This window comes from Quercus suber, unplaced genomic scaffold (genome assembly GCF_002906115.3).
Source record: "Quercus suber isolate HL8 unplaced genomic scaffold, Cork oak 2.0 scaffold_367, whole genome shotgun sequence".
Classification (NCBI taxonomy): Eukaryota; Viridiplantae; Streptophyta; class Magnoliopsida; order Fagales; family Fagaceae; genus Quercus; species Quercus suber.
The window spans coordinates 287,078-308,800 of record NW_027069819.1 but is presented as its reverse complement, the minus strand read 5'-3'; the positions used below and the strand labels follow the sequence as shown (position 1 = coordinate 308,800).

General features: G+C 36.7%; 2 protein-coding genes across 2 annotated transcripts; both read left to right on the top strand.

The window, feature by feature from the left end:
- Position 1: 1 nt before the first annotated feature.
- On the top strand, positions 2-1,239 carry LOC136061091 (N-glycosylase/DNA lyase OGG1-like; the record flags this gene model as incomplete). Its single annotated transcript, XM_065760431.1, has 2 exons — positions 2-678; positions 954-1,239. Coding segments are annotated over 2 exons (948 nt in total), but the record flags the coding sequence as incomplete, so codon positions are not given.
- Positions 1,240-4,550: 3,311 nt separating this feature from the next.
- LOC112033889 (SWI/SNF complex subunit SWI3C) lies at positions 4,551-21,447 on the top strand. Its single transcript, XM_065760428.1, is given in 12 exon segments — positions 4,551-4,891; positions 4,993-5,093; positions 5,359-5,803; positions 6,476-7,011; positions 13,271-13,308; positions 13,310-13,404; positions 13,407-13,625; positions 13,719-13,792; positions 15,764-15,903; positions 16,310-16,383; positions 16,520-16,701; positions 20,690-21,447. Coding segments are annotated over 12 exon segments (2,394 nt in total). The 5' UTR covers positions 4,551-4,863; the 3' UTR covers positions 21,152-21,447.
- The last annotated feature ends 276 nt before the right edge of the window (positions 21,448-21,723 follow it).

The window sequence follows — 21,723 nt, the reverse complement described above, 5'->3', positions numbered from 1 at the left end:
TCATGTCATTCAGATTGACTTCCCTCCCAATCATGAAAAGACAGAGACCCAAACCCACCCCAATACCAATCCAACCGCCAACGCCGCCACTCTCCACCACCAAACCCCGCTCACAAACCCACCACAACCCCACCAAAAAACCAAGTCCAAATGGGTCCCTCTCAATCTGACCCAATCAGAGCTCTCTCTCCCCCTCACTTTCCCAACCGGCCAAACCTTCCGCTGGAAACAAACCGGTCCTCTTCAGTACACTGGCGTCGTTGACTCCCACCTCGTCTCCCTAACCCACCTCCAAAACGGCGACGTTTCTTACTGCCTCCACCACACTACTACTTCAGAGACCAGTGCCAGGTCAGCCCTGCTTGATTTTCTCAACGTGGGTATTTCTCTCAGTGAAATCTGGGAGGTTTTCTCGGCCTCGGACCCCAGGTTTGCCGAGCTGGCGTGCCACTTGGGTGGTGCACGTGTGCTCAGGCAAGACCCACTCGAGTGTTTGATTCAGTTCTTGTGTTCTTCCAATAATAACATTAAGAGAATTACTAAAATGGTGGACTTTGTTTCGTCTTTGGGGACTTATTTGGGGACTGTGGAAGGCTTACAGTTTCACCAGTTTCCAAGTTTGGACCAGTTGACTTCAGTTTCCGAGGATCAGCTTAGACAGGCCGGTTTTGGTTACAGGTTGGTCGCTGTTATTCTTCAATTGAGTCATCTTTTTTAGTTCGTAAAAAAAAAAACCAAAAAAAAAAAACTTGACTTCAGATAAACGGAGAGGAGAGTGTGACTTCAGATATTCGTTTACATATTTATATGGATTGGTGTACATGCTTGCTCATTTCTGAATTTGTTTATTAAGTCAATGATCTGATGCATAACCTTTTTTGGCCTTATAATGTTTGCTTTATCTGCTAAGAACAATCTTGACATTTTATTTCACTCATGATTTGGACGTGCAGGGCCAAATACATTATTGGCACTGTAAGTGCTTTGCAATCAAAACCTGGTGGAGGTGAAGAATGGCTTGCTTCTCTTCGTAATATGGATCTTCAAGAGGTTATTGATGGTCTCTCTACTCTACCTGGAGTTGGTCCTAAGGTGGCAGCATGCATTGCTCTCTTCTCTCTTGATCAACACCATGCCATTCCTGTTGACACACACGTGTGGCAGGTATGCTTCCTGTGTTTTACGTTTCACCAATACCTGGAATGTGGCTATATTGTGTTATAACCAAGATAATGATTTTGATAGAAATGAAATCAACAACTTCTTTTCATCTTTTGGAATTAAAGTTCCTACTTTCTAAGTATCTTGCTGGCCCAACTTTCTGAAACATGTATATATATATATATATATTTATATAAAGTTATAAACATTGAGAAGAATATGGAGGCTCAAAAATGTCAGACTGTTATAAAATAAAATAAAAAAATCTTAGTTATTATGTGAAGTTGCGGGTTTAGCCATTTGCAATCATGGAATGCTGTGTCACTGATCTTGTTAATGTTTAGTTTATTATTTTCTCTTCTAATATATGGCTACAGTTTTTATAAATGCATTTTCTATAATGGTATTGGACAAAAGAAAATATCAAGCAATTGAAATGTATGAGACCACGAGACAACCCCTCCTTCTCTCTTTGCAAAGCTTCCCTGGTTGAGCTCCTCCAAACCCCAAATGTCGCCACTTGCCATTGCCACCAGAGGTGGTAGGCTCTTTTCATCTCACCCTTTTTCAATCTCACTACCACTAGAGGTTCTCAAGTTCTTATATGGGTGTTTTGGTTCATGGGTTTTCAATTGCTTTCTTTTGGGCGATTTGGTAGGTTTTTTGTCGATTTTATGGTTTAATCACTTTAATGTCATATTTGTGGGTTGCTGGTGATTTAATACTAAGATTTTTGGGTGGTGGCTAGTAGGTTGTGATTGGTCACAGTGCTGGCTATATTTTTTCCCTATTTATGATATGATTTTGGGATGGTTGGTGGTGGTTTGTGCTTGCATTTGGGGGTGGTTAGTGGCGGCTGGTGGTGACTTGCATTTTTAAGTGTCTATGTCATACCAAACACTTGAAAATGTTTTACTTCAAAACAAACAAAACATTAATTAGAACAATATCACTACATTAACCAATAAATTATATGATTGAATAGTCCTTGACAAATATAATTCCATCTTATTATATTAATCAATACAATAATTTGTTTAATTTCAATTGAGAAATCTACGTAGAGCATCTAGGTTTTGCTTTTCTTTTTCTTTTTTTCTTTTTTTTTTTTCTCTTTTTTCTGAATGAGGCTTTATTTTTTTCATTGTAAAATGTTTTTCAAAAAAAATTTTCAATATTTTTGGGTATTTTTTTCTTTATAAAATTTTGGTCAATCTTGAAATATTTTATTTTGATTAAAACACACACACATACACATAAACTTGTAAAAAAAAAGTACAAATTTTTGTCCAAAAAACATTTTTGAAACCATGCGATATGCCCCCTCCCCCCACTCTTCTCTATTTTTCATAGAAGGCAAGCATTAGTTGTTGGCTAGGGTCACAATTGAAGTGAAGGCAAGGAGTGGTTGTCAGCATTTTGTCGATCTACTGCCTTAAGGAGCTATGTAGTAATGATACCTTTGTAGATAAGGATTACCCTTTTTTTTTTGGGTGAACTTCAAAAGTAATTTGAGTTTGGGTTTGAGAAATTCTGCTTAATTGATGGTTGTGTTTTTGGATTACTCGATTTTGTTTTTAAATTTTTTTGTGTTTCTGAATGATTTATGGTTATTGAGAAATTTGAGTTTAGGCTTCCACTTGTGTTTTTGCATAAGAAGGATTTTTCTTATTATTTTATTTTACATAGCGCTAAAAACTGAAATAATTTTTGGAGCATTTCCAAAAGCGCAAACAAACATTGAAAAAGAAAATGTGTTTCCTTGCAAAAGTTTTAAGCTGAATTTTGTTTATGTTGAAAAATATTTTGCACTGAAACATACGAAGTCTTAAGTTTTGACATTTTTAATTAAGCAAAAACATACTAAAAAAAGGAAGCAAAAACATAGGTAATTTGATGATTTGGTCATATTAATTAGGACCGAATACTAAAACCACCATTGCCTTTGGAGGTTTGGGCAACACCTAGGACTTTCAAGACTTTTAAAAAATATCCAATTTGCTCTCTAAGCACAAACCACTCTTACATCATTTGAAAGTTCCATACTTGTCCAAGTCCTTTACTTCTTGCAATAGCTTTTTTTTTTTTTTTAATAAGAAGATGGTAACATTTATTAAGACGAAGATAACAATATTACAACATGAGTCACAATAGACTCAACCATATAAGGAGTTTTCTCTATCCAAGTTACATAACCAACAACATGCCTAGCATATTGTGCCAATAAAATGAGCAGGGCGGTTACCTTGTCAAAGAACATGTGATACCCTTGCCCTCCGGAAGTCTTGTCCCCTCAATTAGATTGCTTATTGTTGATGGTGGTTCACTACATCTAGTTACTGCATCACAAACAATAGCTTTTCTTGATTGTAGAGGTAACCAATTGTACATAAATACCTATGTCACGAGTATTGCTAAATTAAAAAAAAAAAAAAATTTGAAACTGTAATTTGAACAATTCGATGTAACAAGTATTTCTAAATACATTTCTATATAAAAAAGTATTACCAAATACAAAATTAGAGATGGGGAAATATATATGTTTGTGATTAGAGAACAAATTTGATTTGCTTTTAAATTTTGTTGTGTTTCTGAATGATTTATGGTTATTGAGAAATTTGAGTTTGGGCTTCCACTTGTGTTTTTGTATAAGAAGGATTTTTTTTTATTATTTTATTTTACATAGTGCTAAACACTGAAATAATTTTCGGAGCATTTCCAAAAGCGCAAACAAACATTGAAAAAGAAAATGTTTTCCCTAATAAAGTTTTAAGCTGATTTTTTTTTTTTTAATGTCGAAAAATATTTTACACTGAAACATACAAAGTCTTAAGTTTTGACATTTTTAATTAAGCAAAAACATACTAAAAAAAGGAAGCAAAAAAATAGGTAATTTGATAATTTGGTCATATTAATTAGGATAGAATACTAAAACCACCCTTGACTTTGGAGGTTTGGGCTAACACCTACGACTTGCAAGACTTTTAAAAAATATCCAATTTGCTCTCTAAGCACAAACCTCACTTAACATCATTTGAAAGTTCCGTACTTGTCCAAGTCCTTTACCATTTGCAATAGCTTTTCTTGATTGTAAAGGTAACCAATTGTACATAAATACCAATGCCACAAGTAAACCAAATTAAAAAAAAAAAAAAAATAGAAAGTGTAATTTGAACAATTTGTGTGTAACAAATATTACTAAATACATTTCTTAAAAAAAAAAAAGTATTACCAAATACAAAATTAGAGATGGAGAAATATATATAAGTTTGTGATTAGGGAACAAATTTGAATTTATTGTTTTTGAAAAATTGGGTAGTTTTTGTATTTCACAGCCTAATAATAAAGCCACGCGCAATGACCACGCGACAATGCTACACACACATCTTCCCCCAAAATCAAATCACGTACCAACAGCAAGTGAGAGACTTGGTCCTCTCTTCGCACGTTCGATTCCCACTCCATTCCATTACCATAATCAAAACCCAATTACCCAAATACCAAAATTTGTTCTCTCACCTCACCACCAGAGCAAGGAAAGAGAGCCAAGCCAAGCAGCTCATAGCATCACTCTCACACACACACACACACACACGCATACAGCACTCTCTCGCTTTCTATCCCTACTTTCTCTCATACCGTTAGTACCAAAATCAAACACCTTAACCCAAAAATCCCTCTCTTTCTCAAATCCCTTCTACAATGCCAGCTTCCCCTTCCTTCCCTTCAGGTCCTCTAACCTAAACTCTCTCTCTCTCTTTCTTATCACTTATTTATACTTTTGAATTTCACTTTTGACTCTATTTTTTTTTTTTTTGGTGTTTTCCTCAGAGACCCGCACCAAATGGAAGAAGCGAAAGAGAGAGCCCCAAATCAACCGGAGGCAGAAGCACGACGAAGAAGACGAAGACGAAGAAGACAACCACGACGACGACCTAGACCCCCAAAACGACTCCGAGGACCCTCAATCCGACGCCGTTCCGCTCGATCCCAACGGCCTTAACGAGAGCGAGGTTTTGTCCGACGCCGGCGCCCGAATCTTCTCTCTCTCTCTTTCTTATCACTTATTTATACTTTTGAATTTCACTTTTGACTCTATTTTTTTTTTTTTTGGTGTTTTCCTCAGAGACCCGCACCAAATGGAAGAAGCGAAAGAGAGAGCCCCAAATCAACCGGAGGCAGAAGCACGACGAAGAAGACGAAGACGAAGAAGACAACCACGACGACGACCTAGACCCCCAAAACGACTCCGAGGACCCTCAATCCGACGCCGTTCCGCTCGATCCCAACGGCCTTAACGAGAGCGAGGTTTTGTCCGACGCCGGCGCCCGAATCTCCGACTTCCCTCCGGTCGTCAGGCACGCCGTCAATCGCCCTCACCCCTCCGTGCTGGCTATTGCGGCCTTAGAGCGTGCCAATGAGAGTGGAGAAAGCAAGGGCCAGAATTCGATGGTTTTGGAGAATGTTTCGTATGGTCAGCTTCAGGCGCTTTCCGCCGTGCCTGCCGATTGTCCCGTGTTCGATCAGGACCGGATGGATGGCGCTGCCGCTGCCTATGTGATCACGCCGCCGCAGATTATGGAAGGCCGCGGCGTTGTCAAGCGGTATGGGAGTAGGGTTCATGTGGTGCCAATGCATTCAGGTACATAACATAAACATAGAGCTATATGATAAATGTATCTACAGGTTGCTTAGTTTTCAAGAAAATTGAGCAACATTGATTACTCTATTAGCCCTAGAAAATGCACTCGAATGCAAATTTGCTTTGCAATTACATAAGCTGAATTGCTAGTGTTTTACATGGTAACAAGCACTTGGACTATCTGTTGAGCTGGATAAGAAACATTTGTGAGTGTTTTGTAAGATTCTACTTCTGATATTGTTGGAAATGAGTGCTTTATCAATTTAAGCCCGTTCAGAGTGGAAGTTTATTTTGCTGTCGCTTTTATCCATTCCATTGATGGTTGCCTTGGTTGAGAGGAGTGGCTATAGTCTAACTGCTTTCAATTTATAATGAAATCTTGACACAAGACCAGTTGTCATATTGTCCATAAATGCACCATCATTTGGAAGACCAACAAATTATAGTTTTGTTTGTTTGCGCTTCTTTACCTCTTTCATCAATGAGTTTATTTTAAAATGTCCTTTTTTGGGGTGGTGGGTGTTTCAATGAATCGATCTAGTTTTTACTTGTACTCTTGTGTCAGGATATGTATATAAATTTATAGATGTTGGAACACTTGTATGCATATTTGTAACTGTTTACTTATGTAGTAATCTTGATTTGTTCTTGTTGGGATTCTCCTACGTGCAGATTGGTTTTCACCAGCTACAGTGCATCGACTGGAGAGGCAAGTGGTGCCACATTTCTTCTCTGGGAAATCACCAGACCACACACCAGAGAAATACATGGAATGCAGGAATTACATTGTCGCCAAATACATGGAAAATCCGGAGAAGAGGCTCGTGGTCTCTGATTGCCAAGGATTGGTAGTTGGTGTTGATAACGAAGATTTAAATCGAATTGTTCGGTTTCTTGATCATTGGGGAATTATCAATTATTGTGCTGTGGCACCAAGTCGTGAGCCTTGGAATGGTGGGTCCTACTTAAGGGAGGATCCGAATGGTGAGATCCATGTGCCGTCAGCTGCTTTAAAGTCCATTGATAGTTTAATCAAATTTGACAAGCCCAAATGTCGGCTCAAAGCAGCTGATGTTTATTCGTCATTGTCATCTCATGATGCTGATGCCTCTAATCTGGACAACAGAATCCGTGAGCGTCTGTCTGAAAATCATTGCAATTATTGTTCTCGGTCTCTTCCCACTGTGTACTATCAGTCACAAAAAGAGGTAGATTACATTTGATCTTTTTATTATTTTATTTTCTCTATCGTTTCATCATTATTGAGTTTTTTCCATCCATGCACTTTGTTATCTCAATTGTATGTCTACTTAGAAGAATGGCAGGAAGTGCATTAAGTTTCTTGAATTGCAACATGTGACCTTACATTTTACCGCCATACATAAACTAAAAAAAAAAAAAAAACCACGCTTCTGTCTAATATTATGCAACATAAATTCTACAATTAGTTTATTTTTTGCAAAGGACCTCTTTCTGGTCGAGATTTATATAAAAATATGGTCTGTTGCATGTGGCTTGTCATCTTAATGCCACATCTAATCTTGGGGATTTATCTAGATATTGTTGAATGGTTGTTAGAATGTTAAAAACTTTAGTTTTTGGGAACTCTCTTTATTGGAAAATCTTCTTGCTCTAAAGCCTCAATTCATTGATTTGATAGCCATTCCTTCTTAGAACCTCATCCCCATCATGGGGAATACTTATTAACTTGCAATTAGTAGGTGTTTAAAACACAACAGGTCTATTATAGAGGGAATTACACACTAACTATGGCGTGGATACCAAATTGGACTATTAATGCTAGGTGATTTTATTGGACCTGATTGAATGTGGTTGATGTTAATTGATGCTATTAGAGGTTTTGATTTGGGTTTTTTTTTTCCATATGTTATGTAGTCTCATTTTGAGATCATTTTCTTACCATGTTGGATGTAATTTGGAGAGCCTATTAAAAGTCCTTTGGACTGACTATTGTAGACAGTGATCATGGATGAATGAAATTTGAGTTGGAAGTTTTCTTTCGGTGATTGGTATAGATTCCAAGAAAGTTTATATGTTAATTAATGGGTTCCTGTCATTCTCCCGTGGTTGGTACTAATTCCAAGTAACCCTAGTTGCTAATTCTTAGGTTTATTCCTTCTTTTCAATTCTGATAATTTTTTTCCAATTTTGCAAGCAGTAAGCGTTGATTCATAGGTTTTATCTATTTTTTACAATCACAAGTCTTGTTTTTGAGTTCATTGTCTTGTATCAGTTTTGGTGTCAAAGCAAGCCTAGAGCCAATTAACAATAACCAGTCCCTAAATAACAAAGCCAAAACCTCCTCAAATTGTCACCCTTCAATCAACCAACACCCAAAACAACCACCCAAATCGCACAGAATCCCCACCTCGCCATCATCCATTTTCATTCCACCAGATCCACCCAATCGAACCACCGTGAGCCCAACTGCGAATGTCTCATCAGATTCTAGCCTTCTACCTAAATCCATCACCTTCTCTAGTTGCCCAAAACCCCACGTAACTGCCACAATTGTGAAACCAACCACCCAACAAAACTACACCATTGTAAGTCACTCCCACTGTTGTCAACGTCAAAACCTTTGGCCCACCATCTAGATAGTTGGTGTGAGCACCAAATTAGGTTGTCTGTGTGCTAGTAATGGATGTAGAGTTAGAAGATTTATGGATCTAGGGTTTAGAATGAGAAGAAGAAAAGAGAGCGGAGAAAGGGAGAAAATAATATACAAAGGTTGAGGGCCTTGAAGCTTAGTGGCAATTCCCCCCTCCCCAATTGTTTTAACTATTGAATTATGTGAAAATAAAAAAGGGCCTATATGCCTCAATGCTCAAATAACTCAAATTTTTTATTAATCAACTCAATCTTCCTTTGAGTACATTGAGCACAATAATATATAAGGACTCTTTCTTGTACTAGTATTATTAGGTTTTTCTAGTAGTCTAAAAATTTGATAGATACTAACTTGGAATTATTAAAAAAAAAGAAGAAAAAAGACAAGATATCTTGAGTCTCCCATAAAATTTTAGACTCAACTAAATTACCAAAATACCCTTAATTCTCAACAATTTTAAAAATTATAGTTTTGCCTCTTTAATTCTCGTCATATTCTATATGAAATTGGTGATGGGTCAAGTGTGAAGTTTTGGCAAGACTGGTGGTGTGGGGAGACACCTCTTGCATTTAGTTATCCCGAATTATTTAGAATCTGCTAAGATAAGGAGGCAAGTATGGTTGAGTATTTGAAGTTCACTAAGGGGGTCCTTCATTGGGATGTAAGTTTTTTTAGGACTACCCATGATTGGGAATTGGAGGCTTTGTTGGACTTCATGGCTACCATTTATGGCTCTTCTGTAAGGGGGATTGGGGAGGATAAAATATGCTGGAAACTAGATAGAAATAAGGGGTTAATGGTTAGTGCTTATTACCATATTTTAGTTGGCTGTGATCTTCTCTTCCCTTGGAAGAGCATATAGAAGCAAAAGATCTCTTCTTAGGTGGCTTTCTTTATATGGACCGCTGCTTGGGGGGAATGTTTGATGATTGATAATTTAAGAAAAAGAAGGGTTTGGGTTATGGATTGGTGTTATATGTGGGGAGGGAAAAGGGGGTTGGTGCACTAGAGCTTGTAGTAGGGCCCATGGTTGTGGGTTATGGTGGAGTATTAGTGAAGGGTGGGAAACTTTCGCTAAGTATTTCTCTTTTGTGGTGGGGGATGGATCTCGTACTCTTTTTTGGCATGACAAGTGGACTGGGGATGTCACTCTTAAAAGTCTTTATCCTCAGTTATTTTTGTGTTCAGCTAATAAAGAGGCTTGTATTTCTGATGTGTTAAGCCCTTCAGCTGGTGATAATGACAGAGTGTGGAGTTTAAGATTTCAGAGGGCATTCAATGATTGGGAGTTAGCGGCTTCCTACTCCCTCTTCCACTTCATTCAAACCCGAATCCCTAGGGGTGGAGGTTGTGATAGGCTTTGTTGGGATCTTAATGGCAGTGGAAAGTTTGATACTCGATCTTTCTATCATAAGATTCGTAATGCAGATCCTCCACCTTCCCTTGGAAGGGTATTTGGAAAGTTAAGGTTCTTAATAGGGTGACTTTTTTTATGTGGACCGCAGCTCATGGTCAGATTCTAACTTTGGATAATCTTATGCTTCGTGGTCGTCCTTTGGTGAATCGTTGTTATTTGTGCTGTTGTAATGCAGAATCTGTGGATCACCTGTTACTTTTTTGTCCGATAGCTCATTCTTTGTGGATGCATATGCTTCAGTTGTTTGGTATCGATTGGGTCATGCCAGGTTCAGTTGAGGACTTATTATTCTGTTGGTTTCATTGGCTTGGGAAGCATAGTTCTGATATCTGGGATTTGGTCTCAGGCTGTTTAATGTGGACTATTTGGTCTGAGCGGAATCGGCGGGCTTTTGAGGATGAGGGGAAATCTGTGGTTCAGTTATTAGAGTTGTGCCAAAGGACCCTCTTTGATTGGTCTCGATGTTGGGGTTTCTCAGATTGTTCTACTCTTACGGATTTTATTTCCTCTATTAGAATAGATTAGGTTGGGCGGTTTTTTTTTTTTTTTTTTTTTTTTCACTACCGTGAACTCTTTGTGTTTCTCTTGCTTTTCTTTTATTAATAATATTCTTTTCTTACTTATCAAAAAAAGTTATATGTGCAAGTGTAATGGAGAGTCGGTTGATCATCTTTTCCTTCATTGTCCGGTTGCTATGGAACTTGGTCTATGGTTTTGGGTCTATTTGGAGTAAGTTGGGTTATGCCAAAGTCTATTGTGGGGCTCCTAGCTTGCTGGCAAGGTCGGTTTGGTCATCATTGAAATGGACATATTTGGCTAACTGTTCCCCATTGTTTAATGTTGTGTCTTTGGACGGAAAGAAATAGTAGGTGTTTCGAAGATAATGAGAGATCTTTGCCAGACCTCAAGTTATTTTTCTTTAGAACCTTATTGGATTGGTTGTTAGCTTTGCGAAACCAATCATTTTCTTCTCTTCTTGATTTATGTAATTTTTGTATTTGATTTGTTGACCCTTGTACACTTCTTGTGTACTAGGGTGTCCCGTTTTTTTTGATATCAATAAATCTTATTACTTATAAAAAATTCAAAAGTGACCATTACTTATTGAATAAAAACCCAATTAAATAACTGATCTAGACCTTCAAAACCATATGGCTTTACTTCAATTGGGCTTCACATGTGGACTCCATAAAATAGGTCTTGATTCTTGAATAAGCAAATTTGTGAAGTAGTAACAAATTAATCTTCCATGGCTGCATCTGATTGATTGTGATTGATGCTATTAGAGGGATTTGATTTTATTGGAGTTTTGTTTCCATAGCTTATGTATCTCATTATAAAAAGTTTATTTTCTTTCCATGTTGGATGTACTTGAGACGATGCCCCCCTAGACACACTTGCTATTGTAGACAATTGATAATGGATTAATAAAATTTTGGTTGCAAGTTTTCTTCCAATGCTTGGTGCTTATTCACAAGTTCGTATCATTCCATGCTTGGTGCTTGTTCTTAAGTTTATTATTATTATTATTATTTTTTTCTGTTCTTTTTCTATTCTCAACCCCCTTGAGAATTCTCTGCTGCGTCAAACTACTTTTTATCAAAAGTTAGATATTTAATATTATATTAGTTTCTTTCATCCCTGAAATAAAATTATATGCACTGAATGTTGATGTGATGCATTTTATGATAGTTTTTCTAATGCAGTAAGTTGGCAATCATGTTCCTTGTTAGGGCTCACTACTGTGCACTAGTTCAAATGGTACTTCCTCCATTGATAATATTGGGTTCAAGATCACTGGGTGCATATATAACTTACCAATAAAAAAAGGGCTCCTTGTTAGGACTCATACTTAGTTTTTTGGTAGCTTGGTCAATTCGATTGTCTTTGTTAAGCATGAAGTTGATTATTGCTGCACAAACTGCACAAGAGAAATACTAGGGTCCACTTGGTTTTTCTTATTACTGACTGATGGAACCTTCTCTTGATGTAATTTTTTGTCATGGTTGTAAAATAAATAAGAAAGTCTTTACAGAATAAAGGCAGCGTAGGGAATGGTAATTTGAAACTAATGCAACTCTATTAGAAAGGAAAAAACAGGGTTTGAATTACTTTCTGGGTGTGTTTTGACATTTGAGTACAATTACTATTTTAGTTCTCCCAATTATTATTCACACTTTATCAAGCAGTAAAAGATAATAGTGAGATTGGATTTTAATACGTTAAAGCTTCTTCACAATCAAATATTATTCCAAGAGTTAAACGTGCGCAAGTAATTTGTATTTCAGTACGATCAAGACTTCAAAGCTTTGTATTGTCAATTCCATCAACAATTCTCTTAGTTATTTGTATTTGTTATAAGGCCCTAGCTTGATCTGTTTTGTGGACTTAAGGAGACATTTGTTGATGGCCGAGGTTGATGTCAATCTAACTAATAAGTTGGACTTAAATTGCCTTGATATGTTGCCCTTCAGTCTAAGGGATTCTCTGTAAACTAACTTTAATTGCTTTGTGTGAAACATCAAGGCAGTAAAATGTAGAGATTAAGTACAAAACATGACATGTTTGTATTCCATAATTTTTGTAGAATAATATATGGAAATTTTACAAATAATTTATACCAAATGTGGTATTGCCATTTTACATTTATTGATAGAATATGCACCCAATTAAAGTGTTATGTGCATATTCACATAAATACTCCATCTTTGTTGCATTTTATTAAGATGCCAGCTGAATTTCTGTTTAGTTTTTCGTGGTATCACCAATCTTCAATTCTAGTCTTTTTTAGGCAAAATTTGTCTTCACCTTTTAACCTTTAGAATATATAACAACTAACTTATGCTTGCTCCTAGAGAGAGTGGTTTGACATTTTAGTTCCTGATCCTTTAAGGGGGTTAGGTAATGCACAAACCAAAAAGAATCAGTTGGAAGGCATCTTTTATATGTGCAATTGGTAAATAGTAAGGAATATGATCAGTTGCCTAAAAATGTACGGAAGAAAAAAGAAATTGGATAATATGCTGCTGTATGCCTAATCAAGATGTAAAAGGGTGTAACTTGGAACCAGCCTTTTGGAGGGGAGAGATAGGAAGTATCTTGCTTCCCATCATACTCATGAGGCCAGTCAGGTGTGCCTAAACCTGAAGGCATGAGGTTTAAGAAATTGGTACAATCTTTTGAATAAATAACTGCATACTTAATAAACTGGTAAAAGGATGCTGATTTTGAACAAACCTTAGGTTGGCATATGCTAAACAATACAACTGCTTATGGTGGAGAAGCTTAGCCCATGTATAATCCCCTTAGTCTGAAAAATTCTGGTTACATTTAAATCTTGATTTCAATCATTATTTTCAGTTAAACCAGTTATTAGTTTGATTCTACTGCAATGGCTGATTAGCATCTCATGTGACAGATTGATACACTATTATGCTCTGATTGCTTCCATGAGGGAGTTTGTTACTGGCCATTCTAGCATAGATTTTATAAGGATGGATTCTACAAATGATTATGGTGATCCAGATGGGGAAAGTTGGACTGATCAGGAAACTTACTACTACTTGAGGCAATGGAAATCTACAATGAGAATTGGAATGAAATTGCCGACCATGTTGGTACCAAGTCTAAAGCACAATGCATTCTTCACTTTCTCCGTCTACCCATGGAGAATGGCCTACTGGAAAATATTGAAGTTCCAGGCATATCATCCAACTCGTTAAATGGAGATGACCATGGAAGATCAAATTCAAATTATAATGGGGATTCAGCAGGTGATATAATTATTTAAAGTGTTGACCCTTTAAGTAATGATGATTTATCTGTAACAGTTTATGTCTACATTTTATTTATTTATTTATTTATAGGATCCTGCCATCAAGATGCTGATCCTGAAAGCAGACTCCCTTTTGCAAATTCTGGGAATCCAGTTATGGCCCTGGTAGGTGACTGTTAGTCCATGCTTTCATAGTATTTAGAGTAACAGTACACACATGAAAGTTATGTAAATTTGATGCTGGAGTTCTGTGATCCGTTTCTTGCTAATATTGTTAGCAGAAAATTGTGTGGTTTGTTATTGTCCACTTTTCCCAAAATACCAAGGAAATTGAATGGTTAACTTTCTTGTGTGGGCATTGTCTAGTCCAGTTATTGGCTCTGTGAAGTGGAAGATCTATTATCTTTCATAAATGTGATTACAATGTATTATATTTCATTATTTGTTGTTCTTTTTGTGTTCTTGTGCAGCAAGTCCAACTAATTGAAACAGATAAAGTGCTCCAAATAGAATGTTTAATCAATATGATGACAGTGTTCCCTGCAAAAAAATAAATAAAATATGATGATAGAGTTGGGGAGTATTGAAAAAGAAGAAGAGTATATTAGATGCTTATATACACAGACTAGTGGATATGTAAACAAAATAAATGATCTCATCAGATCTGTGACACTTATTTGTTTAGTTGTAACTTTACTGTGTGGGTGGGTCTGTGAGCAAATGTTGTGCAATTATTTCAAGGTTCTGAGATTTTTTTTTTTTTTTGGTCAGTGATTCCATTTCTGGAACAGTTGAAATCCTGTCCTGTGTGAAAATTCGTGTTGTGCTTGTTTAATGCAAACAATTCAAAAACCATTTGTAAATGTAAAACAGTACCAAAAAGTTAGTAAGCTAAATAAATCTGGAAGCATGTTATAATTTTCAATGTGCATGCAATGAAGTTAAATTGTTTAATAACATTGATGGAGAATACTTGTAGTATCATGTGTTTTAACAAAAGATTTGGAACTTAAAACACACAATCAACTTTCTTCACCTCTTCCTGACATTTAAAAGGTTCTCTTGGTCTCTCCATGGACATGGTCAGATGCCACCCTAGTTTTCAACTTGTGAGTAACTGTTGAGATTTCACTTCCCACATTGAGTTAAACATGTGTTTGCAATATTTGCAATAAAAGCCACATCAAATATCATTCGATTCTCATCTGAAGAAAATGATCAAGCCTCATATGTCCACCGTTTCTTGTTGGCCATAGAAACCCTGTCATTAATTTATCTCTATTGAAGATCATATTTATGTCTATATTATTGGATTAATCTGAATCCATGTTTTTTTTTTGGCCTTCTCTTGTCCTTTAGCTTCTTCCATTGAGTTGATATTGCTCTTCTTTAGAGGATTGGTCAATGTTATTTATTTCATATAGTTCTCAACAAAAGCATCATATTATTGAGAGACCACTGTACCCATTGATATTTTCAACACCTTATGCAATGATGTTAACATTTTCCCTTCAAATGGTTAAATCTATCTTCTTGAATATCTACTTTGCATTCTTATAATTAATGATTTACCACATATTTTCCCATTCACTTCTAAGAGAATTTTCATGAAATCCTCCCTTACTACCCAAACGCCTACGGTAAAGTTCCAAACCAACCCCACCCCACCCACCCCCCCCCCCCCCCCCCGCGGGCGCCGGGGGCAACCAAAAAAAAAACTGGATTTTACATTGCATCTATTGCATTAAGAACTGTATTGGTATTCTGTTCATCCTCTTCTACATACAAATCTTCAAGTCTCATGTCCTACTATTCTGAAAGAAGTTCGTGTTTTATCTATCCTTTTTAGCTAGAAAGCCCTTGGAGTTTGTCTTATTCTTTTCCAACTCATCCAACCCATAATTCCTTTCTTTCTTTTATTTTTTTATTTTATTTTTATTATTATTATTATTTTTCCCAATAAGAATCTCAATTCTAGGAAGATGTAATAACAGGCATTAAAACATGAAAAAGTATATAGTTGAGGCAGTGAATGGGTGCTTCACTAGATATCCTGAATATAAGCCTTCTTGTTTCATAAAATTTTAAGAAGAGAGAAAATGTCGGAATATCATGACAAAGATGAACTCTTTCTAGGTTGCCTTTTTGGCCTCTGCTGTTGGACCAAGAATTGCTGCAGCCTGTGCCCATGCTTCTTTGGCAGCATTGTCTGATGAGAATGGCTTATCTGCTTCTGGAAGCATTATACAGATAGAAGGATCTGGACATGGTAATAGGTTAGTGTATTTCCTTCTTAAATTCCACTACAGAACATTGATAGTTTCCTTTAATTTTGCCATTGCATTGTATCAAACTATGTTTCTTGTCTTTGGATTTATGCTCATGGGGTTATCAGAGGATATCAGTTTGCAGTCTTTTGTCCTAGTTTTAGGAGCTGTTGAGTAGCATTTCCACTTCCTATTTTTATCCTTGAAAAATGGACTTTTCCCATATGCCATTTTGTATGCACCTTATGGCTTCTACTTTATTGGCGAAGTTTTGTAAGTATGGAGGAAATTTTTATTGTTATGACTTACAAGAAACCCTCTTTTAAAGCTTGTTCATTGAAATTATTGCTTATCCGTCAATGTTAGGTTATGTGTTCTTTACACAGAATAAAAAATTTATTTTTCACCTGTGAAGGATGAACTCAGAGAGTGTACATGGCAGAGAAGGTGTTCGTCATGGAGAAATTGTAAATTCAATCCATCAAAAAGGTAAGCCATAGTTTGCTTTCCCGTCCTTCCACCACCCCCACCAACACCCCCCCCCAAAAAAAAAACCTCCACACACACACAAAAAAAATTTATCAGCTAAAGTTTGTACTAAAATTTCATGTGGAAAAAACTTCAGAAGAGAATTCAGGAGTACATGGTTCATGGGGTCAAAATGAGGCAAAGATTCCATTATCTGCAGAAAAAGTTAAAGCTGCTGCTAAAGCTGGCCTCGCTGCTGCAGCAACAAAGGCAAAGCTGTTTGCAGATCATGAAGAACGGGAAATTCAGCGGCTATCTGCTAATATCATAAATCATCAGGTTTAATGTTGATTGATATAATAGGTTTATGATTTTTTATTTTGGTCTTTTCTCTTTCACTGTGTTTGACTATTTTCCCCTTATATTCCTCTTTTTCTCTTTTCTTTTTTTAATAGGTAATAATAATTTTATTGAAATGAGACTACTTTGTGAAAAAAGACACGAAGCAGCCTAAAGAATTATGATTGAAAAATATCTACAAATAAATTGACTCTATGAAGGATCGAACAGAATTACTATTTGTGAGACCAATCATAAAGATAACTAATGAAGCATGTTTGCAATTGAGTTGACATGCACTCCACATCCTCAAAAGTATGTCGATTTCTTTCCCTCAAAATAGTCCACATCAAACATAAAGGAATAAGATTCCAGATATTAGGTCCCTTACTCTGCCACCCACATAATAAATCAAGAATTTTCTCCAGTAATACCCACTGAATCGCAAACGTCCTGAATGTAAAACTCAACAGCTCAAAAGCTACACTATAATGAATCAAAAGGTGGTCCACAGTCTCCCCACTACAATGGTACATACAACACCGACTCACCATAAAATAACCTCTCCTGATAAGGTTCTCACAAGTAAGAATTTTCACCAAAGCTGCTGTCCACCCAAAAAAGGAAATTCTCCAAGGAGCCTTGACCCTCCATATGGCTTTGTGAGGGAAAGACATAGGGATTGAGCTCTGTATGTCTCATAAAAAGATCGCATGGTTAGTTGGTTTTGTAATATAACTCCTCTTATATTCCTTGTCTTCCGTTTCATAAATGCTACTGCAGTGATTAATTTTTTTTTGATAGGTGCTACTGCAGTGATTAATTGTTAGCTGTTAGTTGTCAGTTGTTAGTAGATGGAGTTGGAACTCTTAAGGAAAACTTGAGGCCAGGCCCAGAGGGCAAGGCTTTTATCTGTGTTTGACTTGTGTTGGGGGCTCGACGTCGGAGAAAGGGGAACAAAGTCAAATCAGATTTAGAATTCCTGTCAGACCCGTCAGTGCTTGGATAGCTTGGATTTTGAGGAATTAGGGTTAGGGTTTGGTGGGAAAAAGACTGGAAAATAGTAAGTAATAATATAGGGGTTTTAATGGTAAAGGGAATACTTGGATTTGGGTTGCTGTCTCCGTGTTATAAACAGTAACCCTTGAACAGTGTTTCCTTTTTGGGATATTTGGGGTTAATTGATGGGTGGGTGGTTTACGGTTTTAAAGTTTTGGATTTTGGGTTTAAAAGATGATAAATCAATTTTGTTTGCAAGGTTTTAACTTTTAAATTGTTGGGAATTTAAGTATGAAATTTAAAGTGGGGGATGGTTCTTCTACTAAATTTTGGCATGATCCATGGAGCGAGGGACTTCCTTGGGAAAATAACTTCACAGAGCTATACAATATTTCCAGTAATAAGGAAGCTTCAGTGGCTGAGTTGCTGTCTTTTGAAGGGGAAAACTACAATTGAAATATTAGTTTTATACCAGTTCAAGATTGGGAGTTAGAATTGGTTGTCTCCTTAATGGACCTTATTTATCCTGGCTCTTTGAGAAGGAATGGCACGGATAAAATTTGTTGGAAACTATCTCCTCAGGGCACATTTGATGTTCGCTCTTACTATAAGGCTTTACAACCTCTAAATTCGTTTTCTCTTCCGTGGAAACCTCTATGGAAACCAAATGAGCTGACAAAGGTTAGTTTCTAAGGACAATGGTGCGGGGAAAATTTTTGACCATTGATAATTTACGGAGGTAGAAAGTGGTTACAGTGGATTGGTGTTGTACGTGTAAGAAAAACGGGGAGACTACTGATCACCTATTCCTACATTGCCCAGTAGCCCAAGAGTTGTGGAATATGGTGTGATAACTATTTGGGGTTTATTGGGTCATGCCATGTGGTGTTGTGGATCTCTTAGCAAGTTGGTTAGGCAAGTTGAGCAGACACAGAACGTGCTTTGGAGTATGATCCTGAGTTGAAATTGATCCTGAGTGAAAAATTGATTCCTGAGTTGAAACTTCTCTTGTAACTGACCTTGTTTGACTGGGCAAATGCTTCTGGTGTTTTTACATTTAACTCTCTGCCTGATATGCTTGGTTTTTGTACTTTCTATGTTATTTGATTTGTTTTGATTTTTATTTTTTTGCCTCTTAGCACACTGCCTGTGTGCTTTGCTTTTCTCTGTATTTTCCTTTAGCATTTTTCAATGAAGTTTATTAATTATCACAAAAAAAAAAAAAGAAAGTACGGAAGAGTATAACAATAAACTTCTAAGCATCACATGTCAGAGAAGTTTATCTCAAACAAACCTCAAACAAAACTTCATAGTTTCTGAAAATTTAGAAACTTATTCTTCATCTCTTCTATTGAATAGAAATTACATCCATATAAATAGATAAATTATACCTAACCTTAATAGGACTGCACTTTGACAACTAACCCCAAACTATATAAGTATATAACTAAACTAAGAAATAAAACCCAGCAAAGCCCCAAAATAAGACTAGGGATGGCAAATTGAGGTGAGGGGGATGGAGTGCCCCTGTTCCCTCTTTGGAGCGGGCAAAATATGCACAGGATGGGAGCAGGGTTGGGCAGGTTGGAGGTATTTTTCTATCCCTGATGAGGTGACTTCAACAATTATTTTTTGGATAAATATTAAATAATGAGGTGCCTTCAACATTAATGAGGTAAAAATTAAAGAGTAAGGGCACGGGCGGTCATGAGTGCTAACAGAGGGAGAAAACAAGTGTTTGAGAGATGTGATAAAATATTTATAAAAATAAATAAATTATAAATAGCATATGTATACAGAATATTAAATTATTCATAAATAGTACACACACACACACACACACACACATACACACATTCCGGGGTGGGGTGAGCAAAATCCATTCTTGCCCTGTAACCTCTCCAGGGCAGGAAAGGAAGTGTGGGGCAAAGCAGGGTAAGGCAAGGGAAGTTTTGCCATCCCTAAATTAGACCCAAAGGACCCAAGTCTAAAAATCAGAAAATTAAAAAATTGCTACTGAAAATTTTAAAATAATATTGGTTTCTCTGCCTATATCAGGGCTTGAACTTAGCTCAGTCTGGTCTATGTTCCTTACCTTTCTTTCACTTTTGAGGGTTATAAATTTTCTTCTGTATTCCCCTTGGATGATTTCTTTAATTCATCTATTGTGCATTGTTTTTAACTTTATCTAGTTGTGATAAGTCGAAAAGAACCTTGGACGTGGAACCCAACAAGGGGCATGCCTTTTAATTTATCATCTAGCTGGGCCCTGATTTCCATTCTCAATTCATTAATTTGTTGTTTGGCAGAGGATTAGGCTGACACCAAGTAATTGGACTAGGCTATGTTGATTTGTATCTATAGAGCATTTGGATGCCACTTGACTATTATGAGTTGTGTCTTTTGTAGGATGCCAAATAAGTCCATTGTGCTTCTAATCCCATTATGTATTCTTTATGTTTTCCTAACTTGGTTAAATGGAAACAGTACTATTATTTGTGGGCATAGCCATCAGTGTTGACTCCTTGTTGAATCTTGAACTTCTATATATGTTGCTCTGCAAGACGTGATAGGCTTACACGTTTCTTCAGAAAATCATGGTCACCCTCTTAATGAAACTCTCTTTTATATCACTTTGTTGGTGAAACTGCTGTTTTGGACACACCTATGAACTTACTGATTTTCATTTACTGTATAATGTGCTACAATCAGGCCCTAGAAAGCTGGATTTTTTTCTTTTGAGAATTAAAAGGCCTATCAGGAGATGACAATCATGACGTTGCCATTAATAAATTACCTTTTTGGTTGTATTGTCTCTTCACTGCCTGTTATAGTTTCCCCTAATATTTTCTTATTTACAAAATGTTGTCTGTCTTTAAACAGTTACTTTAATTGAAGTGGAAAATTTCTTTATGAAGTATGATCCCCGCATTGAAAGAAAACTAAAACTTCCCAAAACCATTTCTGTGCTATGAAATTTACTTGACAGTTGAAAAGATTGGAGCTGAAGCTGAAGCAATTTGCTGAAGTGGAAACGTTTTTGATGAAAGAATGTGAACAAGTTGAGAGGACAAGACAGAGGATTGCTGCTGAGAGGGCCCGAATGATATCAGCTCGATTTGGATCTGCTGGGGCCACTTCACCAATGATTCTACCAGGTGTTGGTCCTTCCATGGTTAACAATAATACCAGCAACAATAGGCAACAAATTATATCAGCTTCACCTTCACAGCCGAGCATTCCGGGATATAATAACAATCAACCAGTCCATCCCCACATGCCATTTATGCCGCGGCAGCAAATGTTTGGAATGGGGCCAAGGTTGCCCATGTCAGCAATACAGCAGTCACCTACTTCAAATGTCATGTTCAACTCTTCAGGGAATGTACAGCCTACTCTCAATCAACCAATGCTTCGACCTGTATCTGGTACTAGCTCTAGTTTAGGTTAGAAAAGAGAACATTATATGAGTTCTCAATTTTATAATTCAATTCCTTTTGGTGATTCATTTCTGCATTGGAAACGAAAAGGGCAGAAAAAGGTTAAATGGATCAGCCAAGAAATCTGCCTCACATTTGTCTATTTTTGATTTAAACAGAAATTAGATGGGGCAGATATTGTAGGTCTTGTAATTGTATACTGTCAAAAATAGGAATTAGTTTCTCCCAAAGCAAATTATACTATGAAATTAGTGTTCGGAATAGATTTGGTTGGCTCATCCTTGAATTTAAAAAGTATATTCTTTCATGTTGTTTTGTTTAGAACTCGCACGTTATGAGAGGAAAGATGCATATGTCTCTTGCATAAAATGTAGAACGATTATCATAACTAACAACCGAATGTTGCACACGGTCTGTGCCCCATGGTGCACGCAACACTGCGTGGGGTGGTTTTCCTTTTTTGCATAACTAACGGCGTTGGTTTGGTTGTTTTAGAGGTTAATTTTAAACCGGACATGATTTTTTATATTTATTGATTGGACACAAATTTAGTTGGTAAATTGTGTTGGAGTTATATTTCCAT